This window comes from Somniosus microcephalus, chromosome 2, assembly GCF_052327205.1.
Source record: "Somniosus microcephalus isolate GS21.2 chromosome 2, FLI_Smic_1.0, whole genome shotgun sequence".
Taxonomy (NCBI): domain Eukaryota; kingdom Metazoa; phylum Chordata; class Chondrichthyes; order Squaliformes; family Somniosidae; genus Somniosus; species Somniosus microcephalus.
Genome location: NC_140988.1, coordinates 123,285,046 through 123,311,852, shown reverse-complemented (window position 1 = coordinate 123,311,852; position 26,807 = coordinate 123,285,046). Strand labels below are relative to the sequence as shown.

Here is a 26,807-nt window from a genome sequence, read left to right as displayed (position 1 = left end):
TAAAATGGGGATAAGCCTCAAAACTGCCTGTTAACTAACTGTTAACAGGCAGTTAAATGGCTGTAATCCCCTTCCCACCTCGAGGAGATGGGACCCGGCATAGGTTGGATACCCGCCTCCTGGGAAGATGGCATGGAGGCGGGTTGGGGGCGGGATGGGTACCCGCCCCCAGATTCTGTCATTTCCCTGGCAGTCCCGCCTCCAAACCCGCTTCCCTATGGCTGGCAAAATCGCCCCCTTATATGTTTCAATAAGATCCCCTCTCATTCTTCTAAACTCTAATGAGTATAGGCCCAACCTACTCAACCTTTCTTCAAAAGACAAACCCTTCATCTCTAAAATCAACCTCGTGAACCTTCTCTGAACTGCCTCCAATGCAAGTATATCCTTCCTTAAGTAAGGAGACCAAAACTGTATGCAGTACTCCAGGCGTGGTCTCACCAACAGGACTTCTCTACTTTTATACTCCATTCCCTTTGCAATAAAGGCCAACACTCCATTTGCCTTCCTAATTACTTGCTGTACCTGCATGCTAACTTTTTGTGATTCATGTACAAGGGCCCCCAGATCCCTCTGTACCTCAGCATTTTGTAATCTCTCCCCATTTAAATAATAATTTGTTTTTTTATTTTTCCTACCAAAGTGGATAACCTCACACTTTCCCACATTAAACTCCAGCTGCCAGATTTTTGCCCACTCACTTAGCCTATCTATATCCTTTTGGAGAGTCTTTGGCCTAGAAATTCAGTGGCCTGCGCCACCAGTTTGCGCTCAAAGAGGGCTTTTGCGCCACTGTGCAAACCTACCGCGTTATTTAGCGGGGCGCTAATGGCGGCGTTAGCCAGTAGCGCTGCGCTGCCACCGATGACGTCATCGGTGTGCGCAGCGCCCCGCTATCGCCCCGCTGGCCATATTTGGTCGCTGCCGCCTCCCCCGCGCCGGCCGCAAACAGCGACCGGTACACGGGGCCTACCTGTGCCGGTAGTGGGGCGAGTTAAGGTGGAGGTGCGGCCGGCCGCTTTTTCGGCGGCCGCCTGCCCGCACCTCCGTCCCCGGCCTCCTACACCCCCCCCCCCGTGGCATTGCCGGCTGTTTCCAGAGAGCCCGGCACTTCTCCTTGGTGCCGGGCTCATTTGCCGGCACTCGCGAGCGGGGATCGCGCTGTTGCAGGCACCTCCCCCTTAAGAGTGAGAGGAAGGCCTGCAGTACCACAGGCTGCCGTGCCGCAGCGGGTGGCGCTGCAGCACTTTGCACGCCGATATTCAGTTTCAGCGCCCCAAGCGGGGCGCCGAAACCTTTGTTTAGCGGCCGGCTTCCACTTGGGGCGCTGAAACTGAATATCCCGCTGGCACAAGTGGCTCCGCGCGCAGCGGTAATTCCGGCGCCCAGGCGAGCTGGGCGCCTCAAACTGAATTTCTAGGCCTTTGCGTCCTCCATACAATTTGCTTTCCCACCTATCTTTGTATCATCAGCAAATTTGGCTACATTACATTCGGTCCCTTCATCCAAGTCATTAATATTGATTGTAAATAGTTGAGGCCCCAGCACTGATCCCTGCGGCACCCCACTAGTTTCAGTTTGCCAACCTGAAAATGATCCATTTATCCCGACTCTCTGTTTTCTGTTAGTTAGCCAATCTTCTATCCATGCTAATATATTACCCCAACCCCGTGAGCTCTTATCTTGTGTAGTAACCTTTTATGTCTTCTTCTCCTTCTTAGGCAGTCCCTCGGAACCGAGGATGACTTGCTTCCACATTAAAAATGAGTTCTCAGGTAACTGATGAGTCCAATGCGGGACCTACAGTCTCTGTCACAGGTGGGGCAGACGGTGGCTGAAGAGGCTGGTGGGTGGGGTGCTTGGGTTGACGTGCGCTCCTTGCACTGTTTGCGCTTGGCTTCCACTTGCTGCCGGCGAAGAGACTCGAGGTGTTCGACGCCTTCCCGGATGCTTCTCCTCCACTTTGTGCGGTCTTGGGCCAGGGATTCCCAGGTGTCGGTGGGGATGTTGCACTTTTTCAAGGAGGCTTTGAGGGTGTCCTTGAAGCGTTTCCTCTGCCCACCTGGGGCTCTCTTGCCGTGTCGGAGCACCGAGTAGAGCGCTTGTTTTGGGAGTCTCGTATCAGGCATGCGGACAATGTGACCCGTCCATCGGAGCTGATTGAGCGTGGTCAAAGCTTCGATGCTGGGGATGTTGGCCTGAGCGAGAACACTGACATTGGTGTGCCTATCCTGCCAATGGATTTGCAGGATCTTGCGGAGGCAGCGTTGGTGGTACCTCTCCAGTGCATTGAGGTGCCTGCTGTATGTGGTCCATGTCTCTGAGGCATGAAGCAGGGCGGGTATAACTGCTGCTCTGTAGACCATGAGCTTAGTGCCGGGTTTGAGGTCCTGGTCTTCAAGCACTCTCTTCCTCAGGCGACCGAAGGCTGCACTGGCACACTGAAGGCAGTGTTGAACTTCGACATCGATGTCTGCCCTTGTTGACAGTAGGCTCCCAAGGTATGGAAAGTTGTCCAAGGACTTGTCATGGATTTTGATAATCAGGGGGCAGTACTGTGTGGCGGGGGCAGGTTGGTAGAGGACCTTTGTCTTACGGATGTTTAGTGTAAGGCTCATCTCACTTTGATTTTACAAAGGCCTTCAACACTGTCAACCATGAGGGATTATGGAGTGTCCTCCTCAAACTCGGCTGCCCTCAAAAGTTTGTCACCATCCTCCACCTACTTCACGACGACATGCAAGCCATGGTCCTGACAAACGGATCCACCACAGCCCCAATTCACGTACGGACCGGGGTCAAGCAAGGCTGTGTCATCACACCAACGCTCTTCTCGATCTTCCTTGCTGCAATGTGTAAGAATTCGCAATAATTTACAGTTCTGAAGATTCATTTTTTGATTAAAGTATCCCTGGGCAATGTGCTTTTTAAATTTCCAGGGATAAAATGGCTGTCACACCACATGGCCGAATGACAAAAGAGGTTTGGAATGCAGCTTTCTGTGTCTGGAAGTAAGGTTCAATGAAGACAAAGGACAATGCTTTGTTTACAAAGCAACTTAATGCTATTATCATTTGTTTGTATATCGAGTGGATACACCTAAACTGCAGAAGAGACTCTTTGTATCTTGAATGGGTTTCCAATCACCCAGTACTGGACTATAGAGCAGGGTATCTCCCTTTTGTTTCAGCAAAGGGAGCTCTGAAAATCACATTAACTCAATCTAACCACTTTGAGTTAGCCTATCACAGCTTTGGGGTTAATTTTGCACACAGCCTGCAAGGCAGGATGTGAGGGGCTCACCAGGTATAAAAAAAGGGCTGAGCAGCCAGCTCGCTCTCTTGGCTCTTGGCTCTTGACTTCCTGGGACATAGGTGAGCTCTCTCTCTCTCTTCGCTGGACCATGTGAGCAGAGATTTTCTGACTCTCAACAAGGCAACCTAGCAGGAGTTAAGGGGGGGATGGTGATTTAAGGGAATTGCTAAGATTGTTTAAATACATTGTAGCCATTGTATCCCTCGTTTTTGCCGTGTGTACCCCCTTGATATATAGTTTTACAATTTTACTATGTTCGTGTGGGATAGTTTGATATTGTGATTGTAGTTTCTTTTAGTTAATAAAGCTTGATTTTTCTCTCTCATCCAAACCACGTGTTCCGTTTTAATATCATTAATTATAAGTTCCTCCACTCAGAACTAAAGGAGGGGTAGCGATTAGAAACCGCTGTTTTAAAATTGGTTTTATTGGAATTGGTCTGATGTGCAGGCAAAGGCTGCAAGACCAGGAAATTCTGCCCTTGTTGACAGTAGGCTCCCAAGGTATGGAAAGTTGTCCAAGGACTTGTCATGGATTTTGATAATCAGGGGGCAGTACTGTGTGGCGGGGGCAGGTTGGTAGAGGACCTTTGTCTTACGGATGTTTAGTGTAAGGCTCATCTCACTTTGATTTTACAAAGGCCTTCAACACTGTCAACCATGAGGGATTATGGAGTGTCCTCCTCAAACTCGGCTGCCCTCAAAAGTTTGTCACCATCCCCCACCTACTTCACGACGACATGCAAGCCATGATCCTGACAAACGGATCCACCACAGCCCCAATTCACGTACGGACCGGGGTCAAGCAAGGCTGTGTCATCACACCAACGCTCTTCTCGATCTTCCTTGCTGCAATGTTCCATCTCACCCTCAGTAAGCTCCCCGCTGGAGTGGAGCTAATTTACAGAACAAACAGGAAACTGTTCAACCTTCGTCGCCTCCAGTCCAGATCCAAAGTCATCCCATCCTCTGTCTTCGAATTACAGTATGCAGATGATGCTTGCGTCTACGCTCACTTGGAGGTCGAACTCCAAACCATCATCAACACCTTCACCGAAGCATACGAGAACCTTTTATGTGGCACCTTAGCGAATGCCTTCTGGAAATCCAAATGCACCACATCTACTGGTTCACCTTTATCCACCCTACTCGTTACATCCTCAAAGAACTCCAGCAAATTTGTCAAACATGATTTCCCTTTCATAAAACCATGCTAACTCTGCTTTACTATATTATGATTTTCTAAATGTCCTGCACCACTTCTTTATTGATGGACTCCAGCATTTTCCCAATGACAGATGTTAAGCTAACTGGCCGATAGTTGCCTGCTTTCTGTCTCCCTCCTTTCTTAAATAGGGGCATTACATTTGCGGTTTTCCAGTCCACTGGGACCTCTCCAGAATCCAGGGAATTTTGGTCGATTACAACCAATGCATCCACTATCTCTGCAGCCACCTCTTTTAAGACTCTAGGATGCAGGCCATCGGGTCCAGGGGACTTGTCCACCTTTAGTCCCATTAGTTTGCCTAGTACTTTCTCTCTAGTGATAGTGATTGTTTTAAATCCCCCCCCACCCCAATTGCCCCTTGATTATCCATTATTGGGATGCTTTTAGTGTCTTTTACCGTGAAGACCGATACAAAATATTTGTTCAAGGTCTCCGCCATTTCCCTGTTTCCCATTATTAATTCCCCAGACTCACCCTCTAGGGGAACAATGTTTACTTTAGCTACTCTCTTCCTTTTAATATACCTGTAGAAGCTCTTACTGTCTGTTTTTATATTTCTTGCTAGCTTACTCTCATAAGCTATCTTCTCTCTCTTTATTTTTTTTTAGTTGTCCTTTTGCTGGTTTTTAAACATTTCCCAATCCTCTGGCCTTTCACTATTCTTCGCAACATTGTATGCTTTTGTTTTCAATTTGATACCATCCTTTACTTCCTTAGTTAGCCACGGATGGTTCATCCTTCTCTTAGAGTCTTTCTTTCTCACTGGAATATATCTTTGCTGAGAGTCATGAAATATCTCCTTAAATGTTTGCCACTGCTTTTCTACAGTCTTACTCTGTAATATATTTTCCCAGTCCACTTTAACCAAGTCTGCCTTCATACCTTTGTAATTACCTTTGTTTAAGTTCGGGACACTAGTTTGAGACCTAGCTTTCTCACCCTCAAACTGAATTTGAAATTCTACCATGCTATGATCACTCTTCTCAAGAGAATCCTTCACTTCGAGATCATTAATTAATCCAGCCTCGTTACACATTACCAGATCTAAAATAGACTTCTCCCTAGTTGGTTCCACAACGTATTGTTCCAAGAAACCATCCCACATACACTCTAGGAACTCTTCCTCAAGTCTACCTTGCCAATTTGCTTTGTCCAATCAATATGAAGATTAAAATCTCCCATGATTATAGCCGTACCTTTCTTACAAGCCTCTATTATTTCTTGATTTATACTCAGTCCTACAGTGTGGCTACTGTTTGGGGGCCTGTAGACCACTCCCACCAGTGACTTCTTACCCTTATTATTTCTTACATGCTGACTTAATTGAAGAATCCAAATACGACTATGATAGATTCCTGCAACAATACAAAAGCAAAATACTGCGGATGCTGGAAATCTGAAATAAAAACAGAAAATGCTGGAAATACTCAGCAGGTCAGGTAGCATCTGTAGAGAGAGAAACAAAGTTAACATTTCAGGTCGATGACCGTTCTGATGAAGGGTCATCGACCTAAAACGTTAACTCTGTTTCTCGCTCTACAGATGCTGCCTGACGTGCTGAGTATTTCCAGCATTTTCTGTTTTTATTTATGATAGATTCCTGGTTCACTGAGGAATAATGGATGGCCTTTGTGGTAGTGTAAAAGGGAAACTAAATGTTCTGTGCTTTTCCTAAATAGTGCAATAAGCTACATGGACTGTATGACCTATTGCATTCCTCGTTGCATTCTTGCAGCATTTTATTAACTAGCATAACTGAGGGGAACCTTAAGGTGGTGGAACATAGGTGTGAACCTGGGATTTCCCCAGACAGGAAGCTGCTGATCTCAGCCATGTCATGAAGAGAGGTAGTGAGTAGAAGGCAGCTGCTTCTCTTTAGAAACAAAAAGAGATTAAGAAAGTATGGGATAAAAAAGGCAGTTTATTTCATCAGGACCATTCCCTCCAAAGACCATGCCCAATTGGTCCTATCACCGGTCGGGAATTTCCTCAGAGATGTGTCCACTCCGTCGCCATAGCTTTACCGAAGGTGTGACAGAACCCCGACTATGTACATTAACGGGGTTTCCACCAGACTGAAATTTCACTCCTCTAAAGTTTTCTGACTAAGAGTTATCTTTTCCTTGGCCTAGAAATTGGGTATAGCCTCGCTTGAGGCGTTAGAACTGGCGAAGCGCTAAGTTTATAGCCAGACGAAAGTTATCGCTGCCTGGCGAGATATTGGGTTGCATCGCCCCCAAAGGGTCTTGCGGTGCTAATTCAGCCATTGCACGGTGCTCTTAAAGCGCAAAAGTTCAGGCGCTACTCAATATCGACGCGGACGGGCGCAGCGCAGGTGATCTCAATTACGGGAAACCACGAGGCCTCCAGGCGCCGGCCGGCTCTTAAAGGGGTGGGTCAGTCAGCCTGAGCTTCAACACCCAACGCCTCAGATTTGGCGCTCGCCCTTGTCTGGCGGTACAAAGTTGTTCAGCATGGAGAAGGTTAGACAGAGAGCAGAGCGCTTCAGCACTGAGGCTCTGGGCCACTTGGTGGCTGCAGTTGAGCGCCGTCGAGAGGTCCTGTATCCGGATAATGGCAAGAGGCTGAATCAGAAGGCTTACCGACGATCTTGGAGGGAGGTTGCTGTGAGGGTCAACTCCAGCAGCATGGCGACCAGGACCCCTGTTCAGTGCAGGAAGAAATTCAATGACCTCACACGGATCGTTAGGGTGAGTGATGATTTAGCAATCTTCTGATTCCCTCCATCTGCAGCTGACTTCGGGCACCCTGCTGCAATGATGCCCCAATGGCCATCTGTCAGCATGTACCCATGGCCCTTTCTGGGCACACACATGGACAGATGTCTCAAGGCCTCATGTAAGGGCTCTTGCACCATGGGGGGCATGCGATGATCTCTCAAGGCCTCATGTTACAGAACTTCCCCTTCTTTCCCCTGCAGTCCAAACTGGCCATGATCCGAAAGGAGCAGCGTCGAACCGGTGGCGGACCTCCACAAGTGGTCACTCTCACGGATCTGGAGGAGAGAGTGCACCAGATACTTGGAGGACGTCTGTCTGGTCCTGTGACCACTGCATCTGCCGACCCCATTACCGACAGCGACGGTAAGACTCTCACCTTTTTCACCGGTTGCCTTCCACTTGGTCCCCCCGCCAGCATGCATCCTCAGTGTGCAGCCATGTCAGAGCCTTGCTGCAATCTGGCATGCCTTTCAGCAAAGCTGTCCTTTTGCTAAAGCCACTCTTCCACCTCCCACTTTCAGATGAAGCAGCACCAACTCGGGCTCAATGCGCTGAAGCTGCCAGTGCCAGTGCCACCGGAGGCGAGGACCAGGAGGAATCCGGACCAGCCATTGCAGAATCCGGGGAGCTGACACATCTACAGACTGGGGATAGTAGTCCCCTGGAGGGGAGGGGGGGGGGCTCTGAGGATGACCCAGTTGCCGGACCAAGCGGCATGCAGCAACGCACGGGGGATAGGCAAGTTCGGCCACTGTCTCCCCGGAGGGCAAGGCAGGTCATGATGACTGCTGCACAGAGTGCAGATGAGGTGCGTCGCCTGGCTGAGATGAGCAAACAGGCCCGGGTCAGACACACGGAGCTGATGGCTGCAGTGGAGAAGATGCCTGAGTCAATAGATTCATTGACTAAGAGTATGTTGGACTTCGGGGCAACAATGGAGAGGACTCTCCAGGGCTTTGGCCCAACAATGGACAGGACTCTGCAGGTGTTCGGGGCAACAATGGACAGGTCTATCCAGGGCTTCGGGGCAACAATGGACAGGACTATCCAGGGCTTCGGCCCAACAATGGAGAGGACTGTCCACGGCTTTGAGTCGGCTATGGAAAGGACTGTTCAGGGCTTCGGACAATCCCTGGAAAGGTCTGTGCAGGGCTTGTCTGAGGCAGTGGAGCGGTCGGCACCTGGCTTGTCCGAAGCAATGGGAAGAACTGTCCAGGCCTTCTCCGAAGCACTGGCACCTGGCACACAGGTCCTCACTGTTGCCATGCAGTCACTTGCTGGGCTCCTCCACAGCCAGATTGACGCAACGCGATCTCTCACTGTAGCCACCCTCTCTGCATCAGTTAGGATCACCCCGGACCCTTCCAGTCCCATACAAGGCCAGCAATCAGTGGAGCATGCGATTGTGGCGGTAGAGCCGACCTGCTCCCCTCAGATAGCCAGTGTGTCATCCGACCATGGTGCAGGTGTCCTCTCTCGGCAGGAGACCACTGCACATGCCAGCGCTGGGATGCCTGCATTGCAGCTGCCACCACCTGCAGGCCACACTGCTTCCAGCCATGGTCCCATCAAGCATCCTGCGTCCGCACCCTCCAAGCCCAGAGGTCGGCCAGGCCATCCCTCAGGGGCTTCTGCGCTTCCAGACAGTCAGCAGGCGTCCCCCAGCCTTGAGGCCGCCACTGGGGTCCAATTACGTCGGAGCAGCAGGGAGGGAAGGGGCCGGGCGCGAAAGAGAAGTCGTTCTCCCTCAAGGGGCCAGTTCTAGAGGGAGGTGGTGAGACGTTTGTGTGTCCAAATGCAAGGACACCCTCACCTGTTGTTATATTTGCAGAAGGTTTGTTGAGTTTTGCGGCTTTGCCGAACAGTTCACAGTTATTTTGAAAGTTATGGTTTCTGTTGACATTACGTTGTTTAGCTGTAATGAAAGACTTTTGTGCCAATAAACAGAAGTTTTAATGTGGCATGGTGCATGTGACTAGTTTCAGTGATGCTGGCATTCAGAGGCCCTCAAACATCCAAAGTGCGCATGAGTTAAGACTCTCATCATTCCGCCACAGGGGTCTCGACACGAGTCCAGATGAGCCTCTGACGTATGGCCCTTCCACTTTCAGCAGCCCTTCCATCCTCCTCCTCCTCTTCCGCCTGCTCTTCCTCCTCCTCCTCCTCCTCCGCCTGCTCTTCCTCCTCCTCCTCATCCTCCTCCGCCTGCTCTTCCTCCTCCTCCTCCTCCTCCACCTGCTCTTCCTCCTCCTCCTCCTCCTCCTCCGCCTGCTCTTCCTCCTCCTCCTCCGCCTCCTCCTCCTCCTCCTCCTCCTCCGCCTGCTCTTCCTCCTCCTCCTCCTCCTCCGCCTGCTCTTCCTCCTCCTCCTCCTCCTCATACTCCTCCTCCTCCGCCTGCTCTTCCTCCTCCTCCTCCTCCTCCTCCACCTGCTCTTCCTCCTCCTCCTCCTCCTCCTCCTCATACTCCTCCTCCTCCGCCTGCGCTGCTGGTCGTTGAGCGACAGCTGGAATTGGCTGTGTGCGTCGAATCGCCAAGTTGTGGAGCATGCAGCAGACGACGACGATGTGTCCCACTTGCTGCGGCGAGTACTGCAGGGATCCCCCCGAATCTTCCAGACATTGGAGACGCTTTTTGACAACACCAATAGTGTGCTGTTTACTGTGCCTGGTCGCCTGATGGCCGCTGCTGATCAGCTCTTCTGCTGGGGTGTCGGCCACATGGAGTGTTGTCATCAGCCATGGCCAGAGAGGATAGCCCTTGTCCCCAGTAAGCCAGCCTCGTCTTCGAGGCAGCCCCTCAAAAAGGTTACAAACTGAGGTCAGCCGCAGGATAAAGGCATCGTGGCTGCACCCTGGGAAATGCGCGGTGACTGCCATGATGATTTGGCGGTGGTCACAGACCAGCTGCATGTTGAGGGAGTGCAACCCCTTGCGGTTGCGGAAGTCCTAAGGATGATGGCATGGCACCCTCAAAGCCACGTGTGTGCTGTCACTCGCCCCCTGCACCATGGGGAAGTCCGCAATAGAAGCGACACCCTGCGCGCCCTCCGCCTGCTTGTGCAGGGTCCGAGGGAAGGTAATGAATTGACGCCTTTGCCTATAAAGGGCTTCTGTAACTTGCCGGATGCAACAGTGGACTGCAACCTGAGCGACAGTCGCAATGTCCCCAATGGCTGACTGAAAGGATCCGTTGGCATAAAAATGGAGGCCATCAGTCAGTTTAGCCATCACGGACAGAGAGGTTCTGCAGCGTTCACGCGGCTGCAGATCATGACCAAACAGGTGGCACAGATCAGTAACAATGTCCCTCCAGAATCGGAGCGTTCCCAAACACTGCTCCTCCGACATGCCAAGGCTTGTCACCTGCTGCCTAAAGACCCTCGCAGCTTCCTGTCGGATTGGCCAACCTCCATTGGCCCTCCTCCTTCTGGCCAATCCCGGCCCTCTCTCCCGCCGTCTCTCTGCCCCTTCACAGTGTTGGGCGATGAGGCCGTCGCCCTCCAAACAAGCTCTCATTCCGATGCCAGTTGGTCAAAAGGCTTTTAGGTGTAGTGCTGCAAGTGCTTCGGACAGGTTTGAAGGTCCCAAGTACTGTAAAGCTAAATTCCCAGAACTCCGCTCCACATTAGCTCGCCAACTCTCTCCAGCAACGATCGCAATGAGCAGGCCAAGTGGCAGAAGATTCTGCACTAGAGCTGTCCCCTTTAAATAGCGCCCCCCTACTCCGAGAAGGGCCTGTTAGCCCTCCCTCGAACTGTCACTAATAGCGCTGGGCGCTAAGGCTCCGGGCGCCACCCAATATGCGCTCAGGCGCTCCTAGAAGGCGTTGCACACTGAAATGACGTCATGAACTGCGGGCGCGCGCAAACACTTAGCGCAGGCGCTAAATGTAGAGTCAATATCTGAGTTGTCGCTATCTTCATAGCGCCCGCCCCAACATAGGGCATCGCCCCAATTCTAGGTCTCTTTAGGCACTCAGCGCCGGCGCTACCAACCCAATTTCTAGGCCCTTGTGTTTTCTCTACATTGAATATTATGATTCAAATAGGACCAGTTTGTACATAAGTGTTTAATGTTGTTGAGCTTCAATTGGACTTTTGTGTTTGCTAAATTCATATTACAGAACAGAACCTTAGCTTATTTTTAGAATATTTACAAAGGTAGATATCAAATTTTAATATTGGCTTTATTATACAAGTAAATCAGAATATGGTGCCCAAGTTCAAAACATTGATAAGTAAAAGAATTTGCCCGTACAAATAGCATCATGTTTTTATCCTGCACTATACAATTAAAACCCCTGCAGCTTCCTTCGCCTGTAAAACATATCACATCTATGACACCAATTTCTGCAAAGAAACTGCAAAAGCAACATTTCATTTCATTGGACATTTTCCATACCATTGCCGTGCTCCCTTCAATAGTCCTGAGGTTAGAGACAAAGTAAGCTTTCACCCAGAGGCTTGGAGTATTAAGGTGTGAACTGGCCAGGCCCAATGGTCTTTCCTCATTCTTAAACTTGTTAGAAATTATTTTCCAAATCTTGCTCCTTGTGGGGAGCACAGACCACCAGAATCACTTCTCAGTAATTCAGACATGAACTTTCATGATTTTTCATCCGTTCATTTTAATCTTCATGAACTGATCAAATTACCTGCTGCTCACTGTTTGTTGATGTCTCAGTTACACTGTCGATGGTGCTGCTGCTTGTTTCACTCATTTCTTCTGAATAATGGCTCTTCTTCAAATGTTTCTGGTGCCTATTAAACAAAACCTATTTATATTATCCAAGCTCCAATTACAATTAAGGGTGATCTGATCAAGGTGTTTAAAATGTTAAAAGGATTCTGGAGGGTAGATGCAGAAAAAGTATTTCCTCTAGTGGGGGAATCAAGAATGAGAGGACATAATCTTAATATTAGAGCTGGGCCATTTAGAAGTGAAATCAGGAAGCACTTTTTCACACAGAGTAGTAGACACCTGAAATTTTCTCTCCAATAAGGCTGTAGATGCTGTGTCAAATGAAACTTTCAAGACTGAGATTGCTAGATTTTTGTTAGGTAAGAGTATCAAGTGATATGGAACAAAGGTGAGTAAATGGAATTGAGATACAGATCAGCCATGATCTAATTAAACAGCAGAGCCGGCTCGAGGGGCTGAATGTCCTATGCTGGCCATGTAAAACCCTCAGACAATCTTACAACACTTTCATTTCTTACCATGCATGTCCATACTCCAGCAGGTCACACATTGAAGCTGCAACTTACAAGTGAAACCCTTGACAGAATGGCAGCAAATCATTTGACCACAACCTTAGCTGCATGATACTCAAGATGGGCTGCAGGTTGGGCACATGTCTGTTACTGTATGTACTCTTCAAAGTTCCAACATCTCAAGACTACTCTCTGCCTGCAGAACAAGCTGGCACCTAATACTAGTGAATAAACCAGAAATTACAAGCTCGAAACTCCCTCTGAGGAGACCACCCTGGCTGGCAAAGAGTGGCTGCAAGGACTCAGAGCAAAATTGCAGTGTACTGTTTCCCAGCCTGTATGCCCGAATTGCGCTGATGGTTCCGTTTAGCATCAGTAAATGTATAACTGATGGACAGTCAACACATTGAGTCATCTTCTTGGTACTGATATTGCTGTGTGTACTGTTGCAGCTGTTATAAGGCTTGCCATGATCTTCTGCAACTATTGCCAGGTCCTGTGGACAATGATCACAGAATGATCCTAGGTACCACCTCCTGCCAGGCATGTTCTATTCCACTCCTCTCTGCAGGGTGCCCTGGTGTGTCAAACAGGGCAACCCTTCTTGGACCCACTTAATGCAGCAGCAGCTCCACTTCGCTGTCTATCGAAGAGTGCTCCTGTACTGCACCAGTCCATCATTAGCCCACATTCTATGTTTCCTGCCTCCATACTTTCCTTTTGCCAGACACACCTTTTTCCACGCCAAAATTGTTTCGCCTCCAAGTTTTTCCCTACACAGCCCTTTTGCTACCTTCCATTTTTGCTCTCCACTGATTTTTGGCAGGTATAAAATAAATCCCCCTGCACCTGCAGCCACATCTTTTTAAATGTCTGTTGTATCCTTTTACTGCAGTGCCAAAAATTCCACTCCCCATCACTGTGGGAGCTCCCGGCAGTGTGCACATTCCACGCTAGGAGTTCCTTATTAATGCATAATTAGGACTGACCAAGGCAGATCAGTGGGCTTGATCGTGCACGGTAAATGTGGAAACAAAGGCCACTGTGCTGCAGTTATTCTTCAAAAGCACTGACTTCAGATAATTAGCTCCCAAATAAACAAATAAAAGAAATGCATGGGATCATTCACATTCATGATCTACTAGTGTAAACTAAGAACAATAACCATTTGATATTTTGCTTCGTCTTCTGGCACACAGTACAAAGCCATTGGGTGAATTAATGAGCAGGATTGGAAATCTGAGATTGGGAATGGGAAGCAGATTTTCTGGTGTTAGATGTTTAGGTATGAGCATAGAATGCAAGCAATTGGGAGTCAATGTTTCAAAAACATCAGGGGACTGAAATTCTGGAGAGTGGGGGGCAGAGGGTGGGTTGGAATCCAACAGTCTCCTGTCTAAATCCAGTGGGAGACTGTGGAGCTCCCAAAGTATTTAAGGCCCTTAAGTACTTTTCCCTGACATCATGACCTTGTACAGCTACATTTCTGTGTTGGATTTCATCAGCGAAATCACGCCTACGAAATGATCAGAATTAATATATAACTGTTTGATGCATAATGAATCTCAGTTTGCAGTTGGAACCGCAGTTTAAACACAGTGGGGGTGAAATTGGGTGCCTTTGTGCCATATTCGGTGGGAGTTTGCGGCGGCGCTACAGCGTTGCGCCCTGATCTCCTTCGCCCGGAGATTGTGACGTCATTGGCGTGCGCATCGCCCTGATAGCGCCCTGGACCCGTTATTGACTCCCGCCCCCTGCAGCAGCGCCAGTTGAAAGCACCGACAGCTGCAGGAGGCATGCATCGAGCGGCTGGTCACTTTGGGGGCGATGATTAAAGGCGAGGTGGCCGAGGTAAGGGGGAAAAACCGTACCTTTCCTGTTCTAGTTTTTTTCGAGAGTTCCTGCCCCGCGATCGATCAGCCTGTCACTCTGCTGAGTGCCGGGCTGATCACGTGGCATCGCGGCTGCCTTGGTGGTCCAGGTAGGTACTTTTTAAATTGCAGAGCCTGCAGCGATGGCCCTTCCCTTTAAGGGAGGGAAGGAGCCTTTGAACGTGGCAGCGCTGCACGGCCCAGTGTGCAGTGCTGCTCAAGTCTCCGCCCCGCTCTCTGACATTAGCGCCCTAAGAAGGAAGTGGAGTGTTTGATTTAGCTCTTCACTTCCCTCTTGGTGCGCTAAAACCCAATTTTGCGGCCACCTGCGCTAATTAGCGCTGGGTGCTGTTAGCGCCCCCAAATGGTCAATATCGAAATTTTCCCCCAGTTTACTGTAACGCGTTTCTTTTTTTTGTAAAGCAGTCGCTGTGTGATATTGTACATTATCCAGTTAGACTCACCTGTAGCAGTATGTAACACAAGCTCCCACTGACAGTAGGCAGATTAGCACCATCATGCATACAGCTATAACCACATTACGCCTCTTCTCTTTCTCAACGCGGTGCAGTTCCCACCACTGTAAGTCGCTGTACTCACACCGTTCTCCCATGTAGCCTTTGAGACAGCTATTAAAAAGATAGAAAACTATTTACGACAGAGGATACTGAATATCTGTATCTCATGTTAAAAAATATAGTAAACGTAAAATCAATGCGGTAGAAAATGGTATGCCTCACGCCCCATTTCTGACCATCTTGCAGATGAGACGTTAAACCAAGGCCCATTATGCCTTCTCAGGTGGAAGTAAAAGATCCCATGGCACTATTTCGAAGAACAGCAGGGGGGAATTCTCCCAGTGTCCTGACCAATATTTATCTCTCAACCAACATCACTAAAAAAGATTACCTGATTATTTAGTTCATTGCTGTTTGTGGGATCTTGCTGTGTGGAAATTGGCTGCCAGGTTTTCCTACATTACAACAGTCACTACATTTTAAAAGTATTTAATTGGCTGTAAAGTGCTTTAGGGCATCTTGAAGTCATGAAAGATGCTACATAAATGCAAGTCTTTCTTTCAAAATGGGATAAACGGCATTTATGCAGTTTTCCTGGGTTTCCGTGCCCTTCTACTGCAGTTATGGTGGATGAACAGGAGAGCCCCCACAGAAATTCAACTCTAATATATTGATTTCCTTTTCTTTTAATTTCTTTATCTTTTTTGCGTTTTCTCCCTTTTTTTCCCCTTCCTCTTGATTTATCAGTTGGCTTCAGAAGAGCCCACTAGATATTTGTCAGTTCAACAAAGCACCATTTCTCACACAAATAAAAAGGAAGACATAAGGACCGATTGTAAAAATGTATGCTGCTGGCAGGGAGTCAGAAAGGGTGGGCAGTTAAAATCGGCCGGGAAACTTGCCTGCTGATGTCCCACACTGATCCCGCCATCTTTTATTATAACCTGCTCTTTTGAGCAGGCAGCATGGACACCTGCCCAAAGGTAGTGGGGTCCTTCTATAAATATGCAGATCGTGTTCCAGTGATGTCATCGGGACCTAATTTGCAATTTTAACTGAGCATGGAAGTCGCTGTGACTTTCCTGCCAAGTGAAGACAGTGAGAAAAGGATCTGGGCCCAGAAGAGTCTCAAATAGGTAAGCTTTTTTTACTTTCTCTGTGGAGCCAGGAAAGGTCAGAGTGGAATAAATGGCATTACCTTGTTGCTGGTGACTGTCCTCTTGCCGCCTGAAAGTTCGCTCTCGCTTGCCGCCCAGTTGCCGCTTCCTGCCCGTTTCATGCGGGCAGCTGATCGGCGACATACCGATGAGCCCCGGGAGTTAAAATCACTCAGGCCTCAAGCTGCTGAGGTCAGGGTTGCTTGGCATCACCGAGCCCCCCCACCCGATTCCTGATTCCCAATCCCGATTAAAATTGGGACTCTCTTCGGCTCAGCCTCCATTTTTGTGTGATTATACTTCCGTGAAGCACCTTGGGACATTTCCCTATATTAAAGGCACTATTTAAATACAAGTTGTTGTTTGTTGAGATATGGTGACTGCAGGGACCACTTTTATTGGTCCGCTTAGTCTCATACCATATTATATTAGCACAATATTAAATGGCAATATTGTTGCCAAGGAAACGTTTGTTTGGCACATCATTTTCAGTTGCCCATGAAAAGGAAAACAGTTCAAAAGCTTCTGCAACCAGATACACAGTGACGCGCTCTTTCTGCAACCGGCTGAGAGAGTAATTGGAAGGGAGGCAGAACCCCCACCACAGAGAAATGGCATAAACAGCCATTTTCAGACAGTTCTAGTTTGCCCTCTCCATTTCTGACTGAAATCAGGACTGCATTTTGTTGAGGCCTGTCAGATTCAGAGTCCAATCATTTCAGGTTGTGTTCTTGTTTTATTAATCTGTACTAAATACTTTCATAGCTACAAAAATAAATTTCATGTGGCAACACTGCCCTCTTGTGCATATTACTATTTTTTTTTTTAAACTGTTGTCAGGAAAAATTTTCAGACAATTATAATGAGGCATGGGTTGAGTCTGGAACTCATGCTCCAGATCCAACTTCAGGTTCGTCCTGTAGCTCACAATTTTTCACCGTGTTTTTCTTCTGCTTTTCCTGTAAACGTGTGTGAACGGACCAAGAAAAAAATACAGAAGCAATGGGCGTAATTTTGACTTTGGGTGACAGTGTAAAACAGGCCACCTCACATCTCGTCTGACTTTCATTTCCGTGGAATCGCTGGCTGAATCGATATCGCCTGTTTTGCACTATCACTCAAAGTCAACTTTCAGACTGTTACTCAAACTTTTTCTTTGTGTTCTCATTAATGTGCAAGAAGTATTTTCTAAAAATCTGTTCTATTTTCATAACTTAGGGGTGCATTCGGGAAATTCTATTTAAAAGTGTTAAACTGCTGCAGTTTTATTAATACAGTTGAAAATGGGTTTATCACCAAAAATAAGCATTTTTAATAAGGGCGTCCAGTCCTCCACCTGTGAGTAACCTGATTTAAAATCACTGAAAATAACTTAAAGAAACTATACTGAACCATTTAATAGTTTAATTGGCGTACACTAGTCAGTTTCTTAGTAAATTAAACATTTTTTGATATAAGAAAACTTATAAAACAGGCTGGTGCCTGTGTGCCTAGGAAAATGAGTGCAATTTGTTGAGCCTTCCCCAACCAGCGCACTCGGCAGAATCTTGTCATCTCAACCTGTGCCCAGTTTTGTGGCCGGGGCCTGATTCGGACAAATTGAATCTTGAACCAGTGTAAAAGGTCTTGGAAAACACGAGCGTAAATGGTTTTGTGCATAACTCTCTTACGTTTAAAATTCCCCGATCTTTTGCACTGGTTTGGCCGATTCCACCCGGATTGTGCTGGAATCTGGGCGCAAAGCTTGCGGAAATAATCGGAAACATCCCCCCCCCCACCCCAGCCCCCCACCTTGATGCTTACTCTCAAGTTACTTCTCTCTTCTCAGCCGCTTTGCTTCCCTTTGTTTTTCTTCATGTGATTTATGTGTTTGTTGCTCATTTATTTATCTCATCAGCGTTGGTCGCTGTAACAAAGAGATGCCTCAAGTGCTCTGTGTCCAGGCCTTACAGACTATTTCTCCAACCCCCTCTACCTTCAGATCCATCTCCGGCCTCTACTTCATTACTGGGGAGAAGTCAAAGTAAAATAAAATTCCCCTTTCCTCATGTTACATAAGAACATAAGAACATAAGAAATAGGAGCAGGAGTAGGCCAATCGGCCCCTCGAGCCTGCTCCACCATTCAATAAGATCATGGCTGATCTGATCCTAACCTCAAATCTTCTATCACTCTGCATCCACCCGAACCCATGTGATCTCCTGGGAGAGGCGAAAAACCAGATAAAGACCCAATGGCCAATTTGGGAGAAAAAAATCTGGGAAATTCCTCTCCGACCCATCTAGGCGATCGAAATTCTTCCAGGAGATCACTCTGTCCCTATATTTTCTACAGTACTTACCTTCTGTAAAGGCGATCTCCACCCCAGCCAGGAACAGGAATAAAACCATCTCCTGAAATCTAACAGAATTAGAACACAGTAGGAGCAGAACAAGGCTACACGGCCCCTGGGCCCGCTCCACTACCCACAGGGCCATGACCATTCCGAACCCAGACTCATGTCCAATTTCCTGCCCGCTCCCCGTAACCCTTTACTTCTAGGAAACTATCTATTTCTGTTTTAAATTTATTTAATGATGTAGCTTCCACAGCTTTCTGGGGCAGCAAATTCCACAAACCTACCACCCTCTGAGTGAAGAAGTTTCTCCTCATCTCAGTTTTGAATGAGCAGCCCCTTATTTTAAGATTATGCCCCCTAGTTCTAGTTTCACCCATCATTGGGAACATCCTCACCGCATCCACCCGATCAAGCCCCTTCACAATCTTATATGTTTCAATAAGATCGCCTCTCATTCTTCTGAACTCCAATGAGTAGAGTCCCAATCTACTCAACCTCTCCTCATATGACCACCCCCTCATCCCCGGGATTAACCGAGTGAACCTTCTTTGTACTGACTCGAGAGCAAGTATGTCTTTTCTTAAGTATGGACACCAAAACTGTATGCAGTATTCCAGGTGCGGCCTCACCAATACCTTGTACAACTGCAGCAATACCTCCCTGTTTTTATATTCCAACCCCCTAGCAATAAAAGCCAACATTCCATTGGCCTTCTTGATCACTTGCTGCACCTGCATACTAACTTTTTGAGTTTCGTGCACCAGGACCCCCAGATCCCTTTGTACTACAGTACTTTCCAGTTTCTTGCCATTAAGATAATAACTTGCTCTATGATTTTTCCTGCCAAAGTGCATAACTTCACACTTTCCAGTATTGTATTCCATCTGCCAAATCTCTGCCCACTTACTTAGCCTGTCTATGTCCCTTTGCAGGTTTTTTATGTCCTCCTCACTCACTACTTTCCGTCCCATCTTTGTATCATCTGCAAACTTTGATATGTTACACTCGGTCCCCTCCTCCAAATCGTTAATATAGATTGTAAAGAGTTGGGGACCCAGCACTGACCCCTGCGGAACACCACTAGTTACTGGTTGCCAATCTGAGAACGAACCATTTATCCCAACTCTCTGCCTTCTGTTAGATAGCCAATCCTCCACCCATGCCAGAATATTACCCCCAATCCCGTGATTTTTTATCTTGAGCAATAATCTTTTGTGTGGCACCTTGTCAAATGCCTTTTGGAAGTCTAAATACACTACGTCCACTGGTTCCCCTTTATCCACCCTGTATGTTACTTCCTCAAAAAACTCAAGCAAATTTGTTAAACATGACTTCCCCTTCATGAAACCATGCTGAGTTTGCCCTATTAAATTGTGTTTATCCAAATGTCCCGTTACTGTCTCCTTAATAATGGACTCTAACATTTTACCAACCACAGATGTTAGGCTAACAGGTCTATAGTTTCCAGCCTTCTGCCTACTACCCTTTTTAAATAATGGTGTTACATTAGCAGTTTTCCAATCTGCCGGGACCTTTGCTGAGTCCAGTGAGTTTTGGAAAATTATTACCAATGCATCCACAATCCCTACCGCTACTTCCCTCAAGACCCTGGGATGCAAGCCATCAGGTCCAGGGGATTTATCCGCCTTGAGTCCCATTATTTTACCAAGTACCAATGACTTGTAGCAGAGGTTTGAATGTGTGCTACACCAACTCACACTTCCCTATGCAATGTGGAGCTCATGAGACACTTTGAGGGGTGCACTCTTCCTTCCAGGTGAAAACTGTGGCTCAGTTGGTTAAACTGAAGTCCTGTGTGCCTTCTCAGGTGAACATAAAAAATCCCATGGCACTAATTCAAAGAGAGTAGGAGAGTTCTCCCTGGTGTTCTAGCCAATATTTATCACTCAACCAACATCACTAAAACAGATTATCTGATTATGTTTGTGGGAGCTTGCTGTGTGCTTAAATTTGTATACAGTGATAGTGGCTGAGTATCACTTGATAGTTCAAATTACATTTCTTGAGTAGTTTGTGGCTTCTTCAGTGGATTACTGCTTAGAACACTATTTTGCATTTTATGCTTGAAAATGTCAAGTGCAAATCACTGATTCCACTTACTTGCATGCAAATGCTGTTATCTCAGGGATATGGAAGCAAACCCCTCCATTCAAACAGAAGTCCTCATGCGAATGTGGGCAGTTCACAATGTGATTATTCTGCTTGTGTGTAGTTGTTTCAAACGTGGTGCTCCTGACAGTTGTCTCCATTGAACCATCAGTGGGCAAGGCAGTGCTGATCGCCTCTGAATGAATTATAAACATTTTATACCTTACGCAGTCTGGTGCTACAGAAATTATGATAGCTGGAAAAAAAATTATTTTGCATTTCATGTATTTTTAATTCATTCTGGGAATATGGGCATCGCTGGCAAGGCCAGCATTTATTGCCCATACCTAGTTGCCCTTGAGAAGGTGGTGGTGAGCCACATTCTTGAACCACTGCAGTCCTGTGGTGATGGTACCCCCACAGTGCTGTCAGGGAGGGAGTTCCAGGATTTTGACCCAGTGACCATGAAGGAACAGCCATATATGTCCAAATGGGGATGGTGTGTGACTTGGAGGGGAACTTGGAGGTGGTGGTGTTCCCATGCACCAGCTGTTGTTGACCTTCTAGGTGGTGAAGGTTTGAGAGCTAAAGTACTCTGAACAACTGAATAGGCAACAAAAGTATTTTCCATCAATAATCTTATCCTTAATGCTACATTTAAGTGTTTGAAAACATTGATAAGGAATACAAATATATTCATTCACTTCTCTGCAGTAACAAGAAACTGTCAAAATCAATAATTCTCTGGAATTTCCTGGGAACTGCTCTGGCTCCGCTGCTGATACCTCACTGGAAGTAAGGCAGAAACCTCAATTATACACATTACTGGGGATTCTGCCGCACTGCTAGTGAAGTCATGGCGGTGCAGCTGCAAGAAATTTCCGACCCATATGTTTTCTCCCCAAGAGAAAGCTTAACTGGTGAAAATCATCGGGAGTATAGTTGTTGCTTTATGCTCATATCTACTTCTTTGCTAAAATTAGTGAATGGTGGAAAATATATAACCAAATCTTTCACCTTCCAATCTTAAAACATATTTTAACTGATTTTTGTGGTTTGGCTTTTATCTGAAAGGATTTTTTTAAGCATAGCAATTTATTTTTGCCAATTAGCTTAATAAATGGCATTAATTTTACTTACTATCCTATACTATGTCTGAGCAAATGTGTGAAACTTTTAAATATCATGCTGATTGAATGAGGATCTATTGATAAGGCCATATACACACTTATATAAATATAAAGTCTAGAATCCCTAAAGAACGTAACAGGCTCATGAAGCTTGTGCACTTACCCACACAGCTATAACCTGTCCCCGAAAGTCCTTTGTTACATGTACAGGTGTAGTTTCCTTCCATGTTTGTGCATACAGCATTTTCAGCACAACTGTGCATCCCAGTTTTGCATTCATCAATATCTGCAAAGCCAACAGCAGACATCACATGCTGGAATGGACCATAAATCTGGTGTATAATTTGCATCTTTATATAAGCCACTTACTTAATTTATAGTTTCCATCTCGAATTGATAGCTGACATGGTTTATACAGTGTTTGCGAATACACAAGTGGCACAATAAAGATTGGAAAAAATTCTAAAATACAAGCTATAAAGTAAGGAGGTAAACTAGAAGTCAAAAATGTCAAAAGTGTCCAGGGATAGGCATTATACAACAACAGCACCTCTGTCAAGGGAAATTAGTGTAACACAAAACACAACAGCACTCCTCACCATAACAGAGGAGTCCATCACCACTATAGCCAGGGTGACATTTGCAGACGTAACTGCCCTCTGTGTTAATGCAGTCTGCTACATGTCCACTGCAAAGGGCCACACCAATGGCACATTCGTCAATATCTGCAAGAAAATAAAGTGTATTACAGAAGTGGATTGGTTTCATCATTCCCAATGAATCTTAGGAACATTGGAATTGCTAGATGAATAAAGACCAAAGTCCAGCTAGTTTGCCTTCGACAATCCTGGTAGACACATGATACAGCAATAATGAAGTTATTGACTAATCATGGCAATCAATCTTTATCAATTAGTTTACAACAGACCCAGACATAGGGGCAGGATTTTCATTGGGCCGTGGAGTCGGGATTGGAGGCGTGTGGGGGGTTAAAATCCTGAAATCAGGGGTCCCGACCCCATCCCACACCCAACCATGCCAGTTTCAAAGGAGGCGGGTACCCGCCCCGCACTGGGACCCACCTACCCGAGGCAGGAAGGGATTAGTGCCAATTAACTGCCTGTTAACAGGTAGCTAACAGGCAGTTTTTAGCCTAATCCCTATTTTTAATGCTGAAGTGTGGGATTCCCGACGGCTCCAAACCACGCCAAGTTTGCGAGGCGGGCTGTCGGGTTGAAGGACTTGGAGGAGTCGAGATGTCGGTGTTCAGGTGAGTGATGTGCGCATGAGTGCAAAGGTAAGTGTGTTTGGTGTGTCTAAAGTGTTTAAAGAAGGTTAAATGACCTTTTCTTATCTTTTCAGCCTTTCTTCCTTTAGGTCTCGGGAGCCCCTCATCTCACCGGCACAGAAAGCAGAATGGCTGCGAACTGTCAAAAGTGACAGCCTTCAGCTTTCTGTGCAGGAGAGATTTCTAACTGAGTCTGTGGAGAAGGACTCAGTTAGAAGTAAGACTGTCAGTGTTTGACAGCTTCAAACAGCTGTGAAACGCTGATATTTCATCTGTCAAAACCTCTTGACAGATGAAATTTAAGTCTGTGACGTCACCTGTTGCCGGGTGGCCCTTAATGAGCCCACTGGGCAGGCTCAACAAGGTCAATCAAGTTAAAATCGCGTGGACTGGCCACATCTTGATGGAGGCGGAACTACAACCCCGGAAGTTATAGTCCCACCTCCTACCCGACTCCTGAATGAAAATCCAGCCCAAAGTGAGGAAAACCCCAGAGGTGGAACTTTTTGGGAACCATAGGTCCAAATTCATCTGTTCTTCCCAAGCATGCTACACCTACCTTAGTCTGATGATATATTTGTACAAAATAAAAAGAGAATGGATGGAACTGGTGACTGACAGGCACAAACAGCAGACTGCCTAGGAACTTGTTAAATAGTTTAAAACTGAACTTTAATGTTGGCAAAGATCTGATTAATACAGCAGTTGTCTTCTGACATTAAAAATATAACTGTCCTTGGGTGCCAGCAAGCAGATTACTGGGCATGACTGGCTAAAGAATAATGCTAAGTTGGCAATAAAACTGGGGTCTGCAGGCTACAAACCAGTAGTATAACTGGGACATTGCTGTTCCTGTTTGGAAATCATTTGAAAATTCACTAACTAGGTAAAATTAGTCCAGCAATCAGTGTCTCACAGAAGTAAAACATTAAACATGGTTGTATTCCCACCCCCACTTCAAAATAATTTGCTTCATGAAGAATTAAAAACACAAAGGCAAGTAAAATTTAAGTTAATTCATTACCATTGCAAACTTTGCCATAGCCAGTAAATCCTTCCAAACACTGGCATCTAGCAACTCCTTCTGGTGCAACACACTGAGCATTGAGATCACATTCCAGGGCTCCACAGCCATCTTGATCTTGAAAAGGAAATCAAATAGAATTAATAAAAATAATAAATAAATAATCAGCTTTTAAAAGTATTCACATTGTCCTTGGTCCCCAGTGTCAGGCTGGATTATGAGGAAAGCTTAAACAACTCAGAGTCATCTTCAAAAGCAAACAAATAAGAGGGGACCTTAAAGCAGCAAGTACAACATCAAGTGCAATAGAAAAGGTTGATCCAGAGCACTTTATCAAGTTAAATCACGACTATAGGATAAGAGACATAGGTACAAAGTGGTAAAAGGCAAGCTCAGGACTGAGTGTCTGGAAGCACTTCATGCAAGGCCTGAATAGACTTCTGCATAAGATTGTGGAAAAAAAGAACTTACATTTTTATAGTACTTTATTATATCCTCAGACGGTCCCAAAACACTTTATAACCAATGGATTACTTTTGAAATGCATTGACTATTGCTGTGTAGGCACAAGTGTCAGCCAATTGCAGACTGCAAGGTCCCACAAAAGTGAATGAAGCTCAGCTAATTTGTTTTTTGGTGGTGTCAATTGAGGGATAACTGTTCTTTGAATAGTGCCATGAGATCTTTAATGTCCACCTGACTAGGCAGAGGGAGCCTCGATTTAATGCTTTATCTGAAAGATGGCATCTCTGACAATGTGCATTCTGTCAGACCTGTACTGAAGTGTCAATATAGATGATGAGCTCAAGTCTATAGTGGGGCTTGAATCCACAACCTTCTGACTCAGATGCGGACTGTCCACCAACTGAGGCAACAATTCTGAAATTTTTCAAAAGGCATTTAGAAACTATGATGGTGGGGGACGGTGGACCATAGGTTTCTATGGAAGGATGAGTTAGGTGGCCTGAATGGCCTCCCTTATCTTTATGATGATCCTTATAGTTCAGCAAATAAGAATTTGTAATTACAGAAGTTTACACTAAGCTTTTGATATACACATGGGATTAATTTTAAATTTTCATTTTGGAATAAAGTCCAGTTTCAGATAAATTGCTTTATAGTTCACGTGACCAATTAAGCAACACGTGTGGTAAAGCAGCTAAACACTCCCAATACTATAAAATAAAATGCAATGAGTTTTTATCCCATTGCAGTCATGTGAACATTTTAGAAAATCAATGATATCCTTTACCAATTCAATAGCTGCGTTAAACTAGTCAAAGCTTTTAGCAGTAAATATGGAAGCTGAAATGGTTGCCTTCCCATTGCTGTCTCAAAACTCCCCAAATATCAATAATCATGGTCTGCATTGTGTATTGGTCGATCCTTAAATGTGTTTACTAAAGCAGCAGTTACCTGATACCATTATCTCTGCCACAAGTGTGGATCTTGGCTGGAGTTCAGCAGTAATCTCATCCTCACTGAAATTGGTAGTGGCGGGGCTGGGTTCAGTCGGTGACAGCTTCTCTTTTTGTAATGTTGTGGCCGTTAACAAATTAATCTTGTGGGAAGGTGGAATTCTGGGCCCTATTAACAAAACAAAAGTCAGAATATTGCTTTGCTTTACATCTTTGTTCAATTTGCAAGCATGATCCCAACCTCTCCTTCACTTGCCACTTCAAATCCTTGTCGCATTTTCATGTCAATGGAAACTTTGACTTCCTGTACTGCTCTGATCAACAACAACTTGCATTTATATAGCACTTTTAATGTAGTAAAACATCACAAGGCACTTCACAGTAGACAACATTTGACACCATGCCAAAGAAGGAGACAAAAAGCTTGGTCAAAGAGGTAGGTTTTAAGGAGTGTCTTAAAGAAGGAGAGAGAGGTAGAGAGGTGGAGACGTTTAGGGAGAGAATTCCAGGGCTTAGGGCCTAGGCAACTGAAGGTACAGCCACCAATGGTAGGGCGAAGGAAGTGGGGGATGCACAAGAGGCCGGAATTGGAGGATTGTAGGGCAGGCGGAGGTTATAGATACAGAGCTTGTTAGCTTAAAACAAGCTCCATATCTTAAAAGGCGTTTGATAAAGTACCACATATTAGGCTTGTTTGCAAAATTGAAGCCCATGGGATAAAAGGGGCAGTAGCAGCATCGATTCAAAATAGGCTCAGGGATAGAAAACAGAAAGTTGTGATGAATGGCTGTTTTTCAGGCTGGAGGGAGGTATACAGTGGGTTCAGTACTAGGACCACTGCTTTTTTTGATATACATTAATGACTTGGACTTGGGGGTACAGGGCACAATTTTGAAATTTGCAGCTGACACAAAACTTGGAAGTGTAGTAAACAGTGAGGAAGATAGTAATAGACTTCAAGAGGACATAGACAGGCTGGTGGAATGGGCAGAAACATGGCAGATGAAATTCAATGCAGAAAAGTATGATGCATTTTGGTAGGAAGACTGAGGAGAGAAAATACATGCTAAATGGTCCAATTTTAAAGGGGGTGCAAGAAGAGAGAGACCTAGAAGCAGAGAGTACAAAAGCCAGCAAGTTATGCTAAACCTGTATAAAACACTAGTTCATCCCCAGCTGGAGTATTGTGTCCAATTCTGGGCACACAGTTTAGGAAGGACGTGAAGGCTTTGGGGAGGGTGCAAAGAGATTTACTAGAATCGTTCCAGGGATGAGGGATTACAGTTACGTGAATAAATTGGAGGAGCTGGGGTTGTTCCCCTTAGAGCAGAGAAAGCTAAGAGGAGATTTTATAGAGCTGTTTAAAATCATGAAGGTTTTAGATAGAGTAAATAAAGAGAAGCTGTTTTCAATGGCTGAAGGGTGATAACCAGAGGGCACAGATTTAAGGTGATTGCC

General features: G+C 46.1%; 1 protein-coding gene across 1 annotated transcript in view; it reads right to left on the bottom strand.

Annotated features, from left to right (window-relative positions):
* egf (epidermal growth factor) overlaps positions 1-26,807 on the bottom strand; it is a 210,417-nt gene that overhangs the window by 15,903 nt on the left and 167,707 nt on the right. Inside the window, exons 17-23 of the mRNA XM_085962213.1 lie at positions 25,348-25,518; positions 23,932-24,048; positions 22,219-22,344; positions 21,783-21,905; positions 20,502-20,685; positions 14,832-14,996; positions 11,938-12,043 (exon numbers count right to left, since the gene is read on the bottom strand). Coding sequence (XP_085818339.1) covers positions 11,938-12,043; positions 14,832-14,996; positions 20,502-20,685; positions 21,783-21,905; positions 22,219-22,344; positions 23,932-24,048; positions 25,348-25,518 — 992 coding nt within the window. The remainder of the gene's footprint in view (positions 1-11,937; positions 12,044-14,831; positions 14,997-20,501; positions 20,686-21,782; positions 21,906-22,218; positions 22,345-23,931; positions 24,049-25,347; positions 25,519-26,807) is intronic.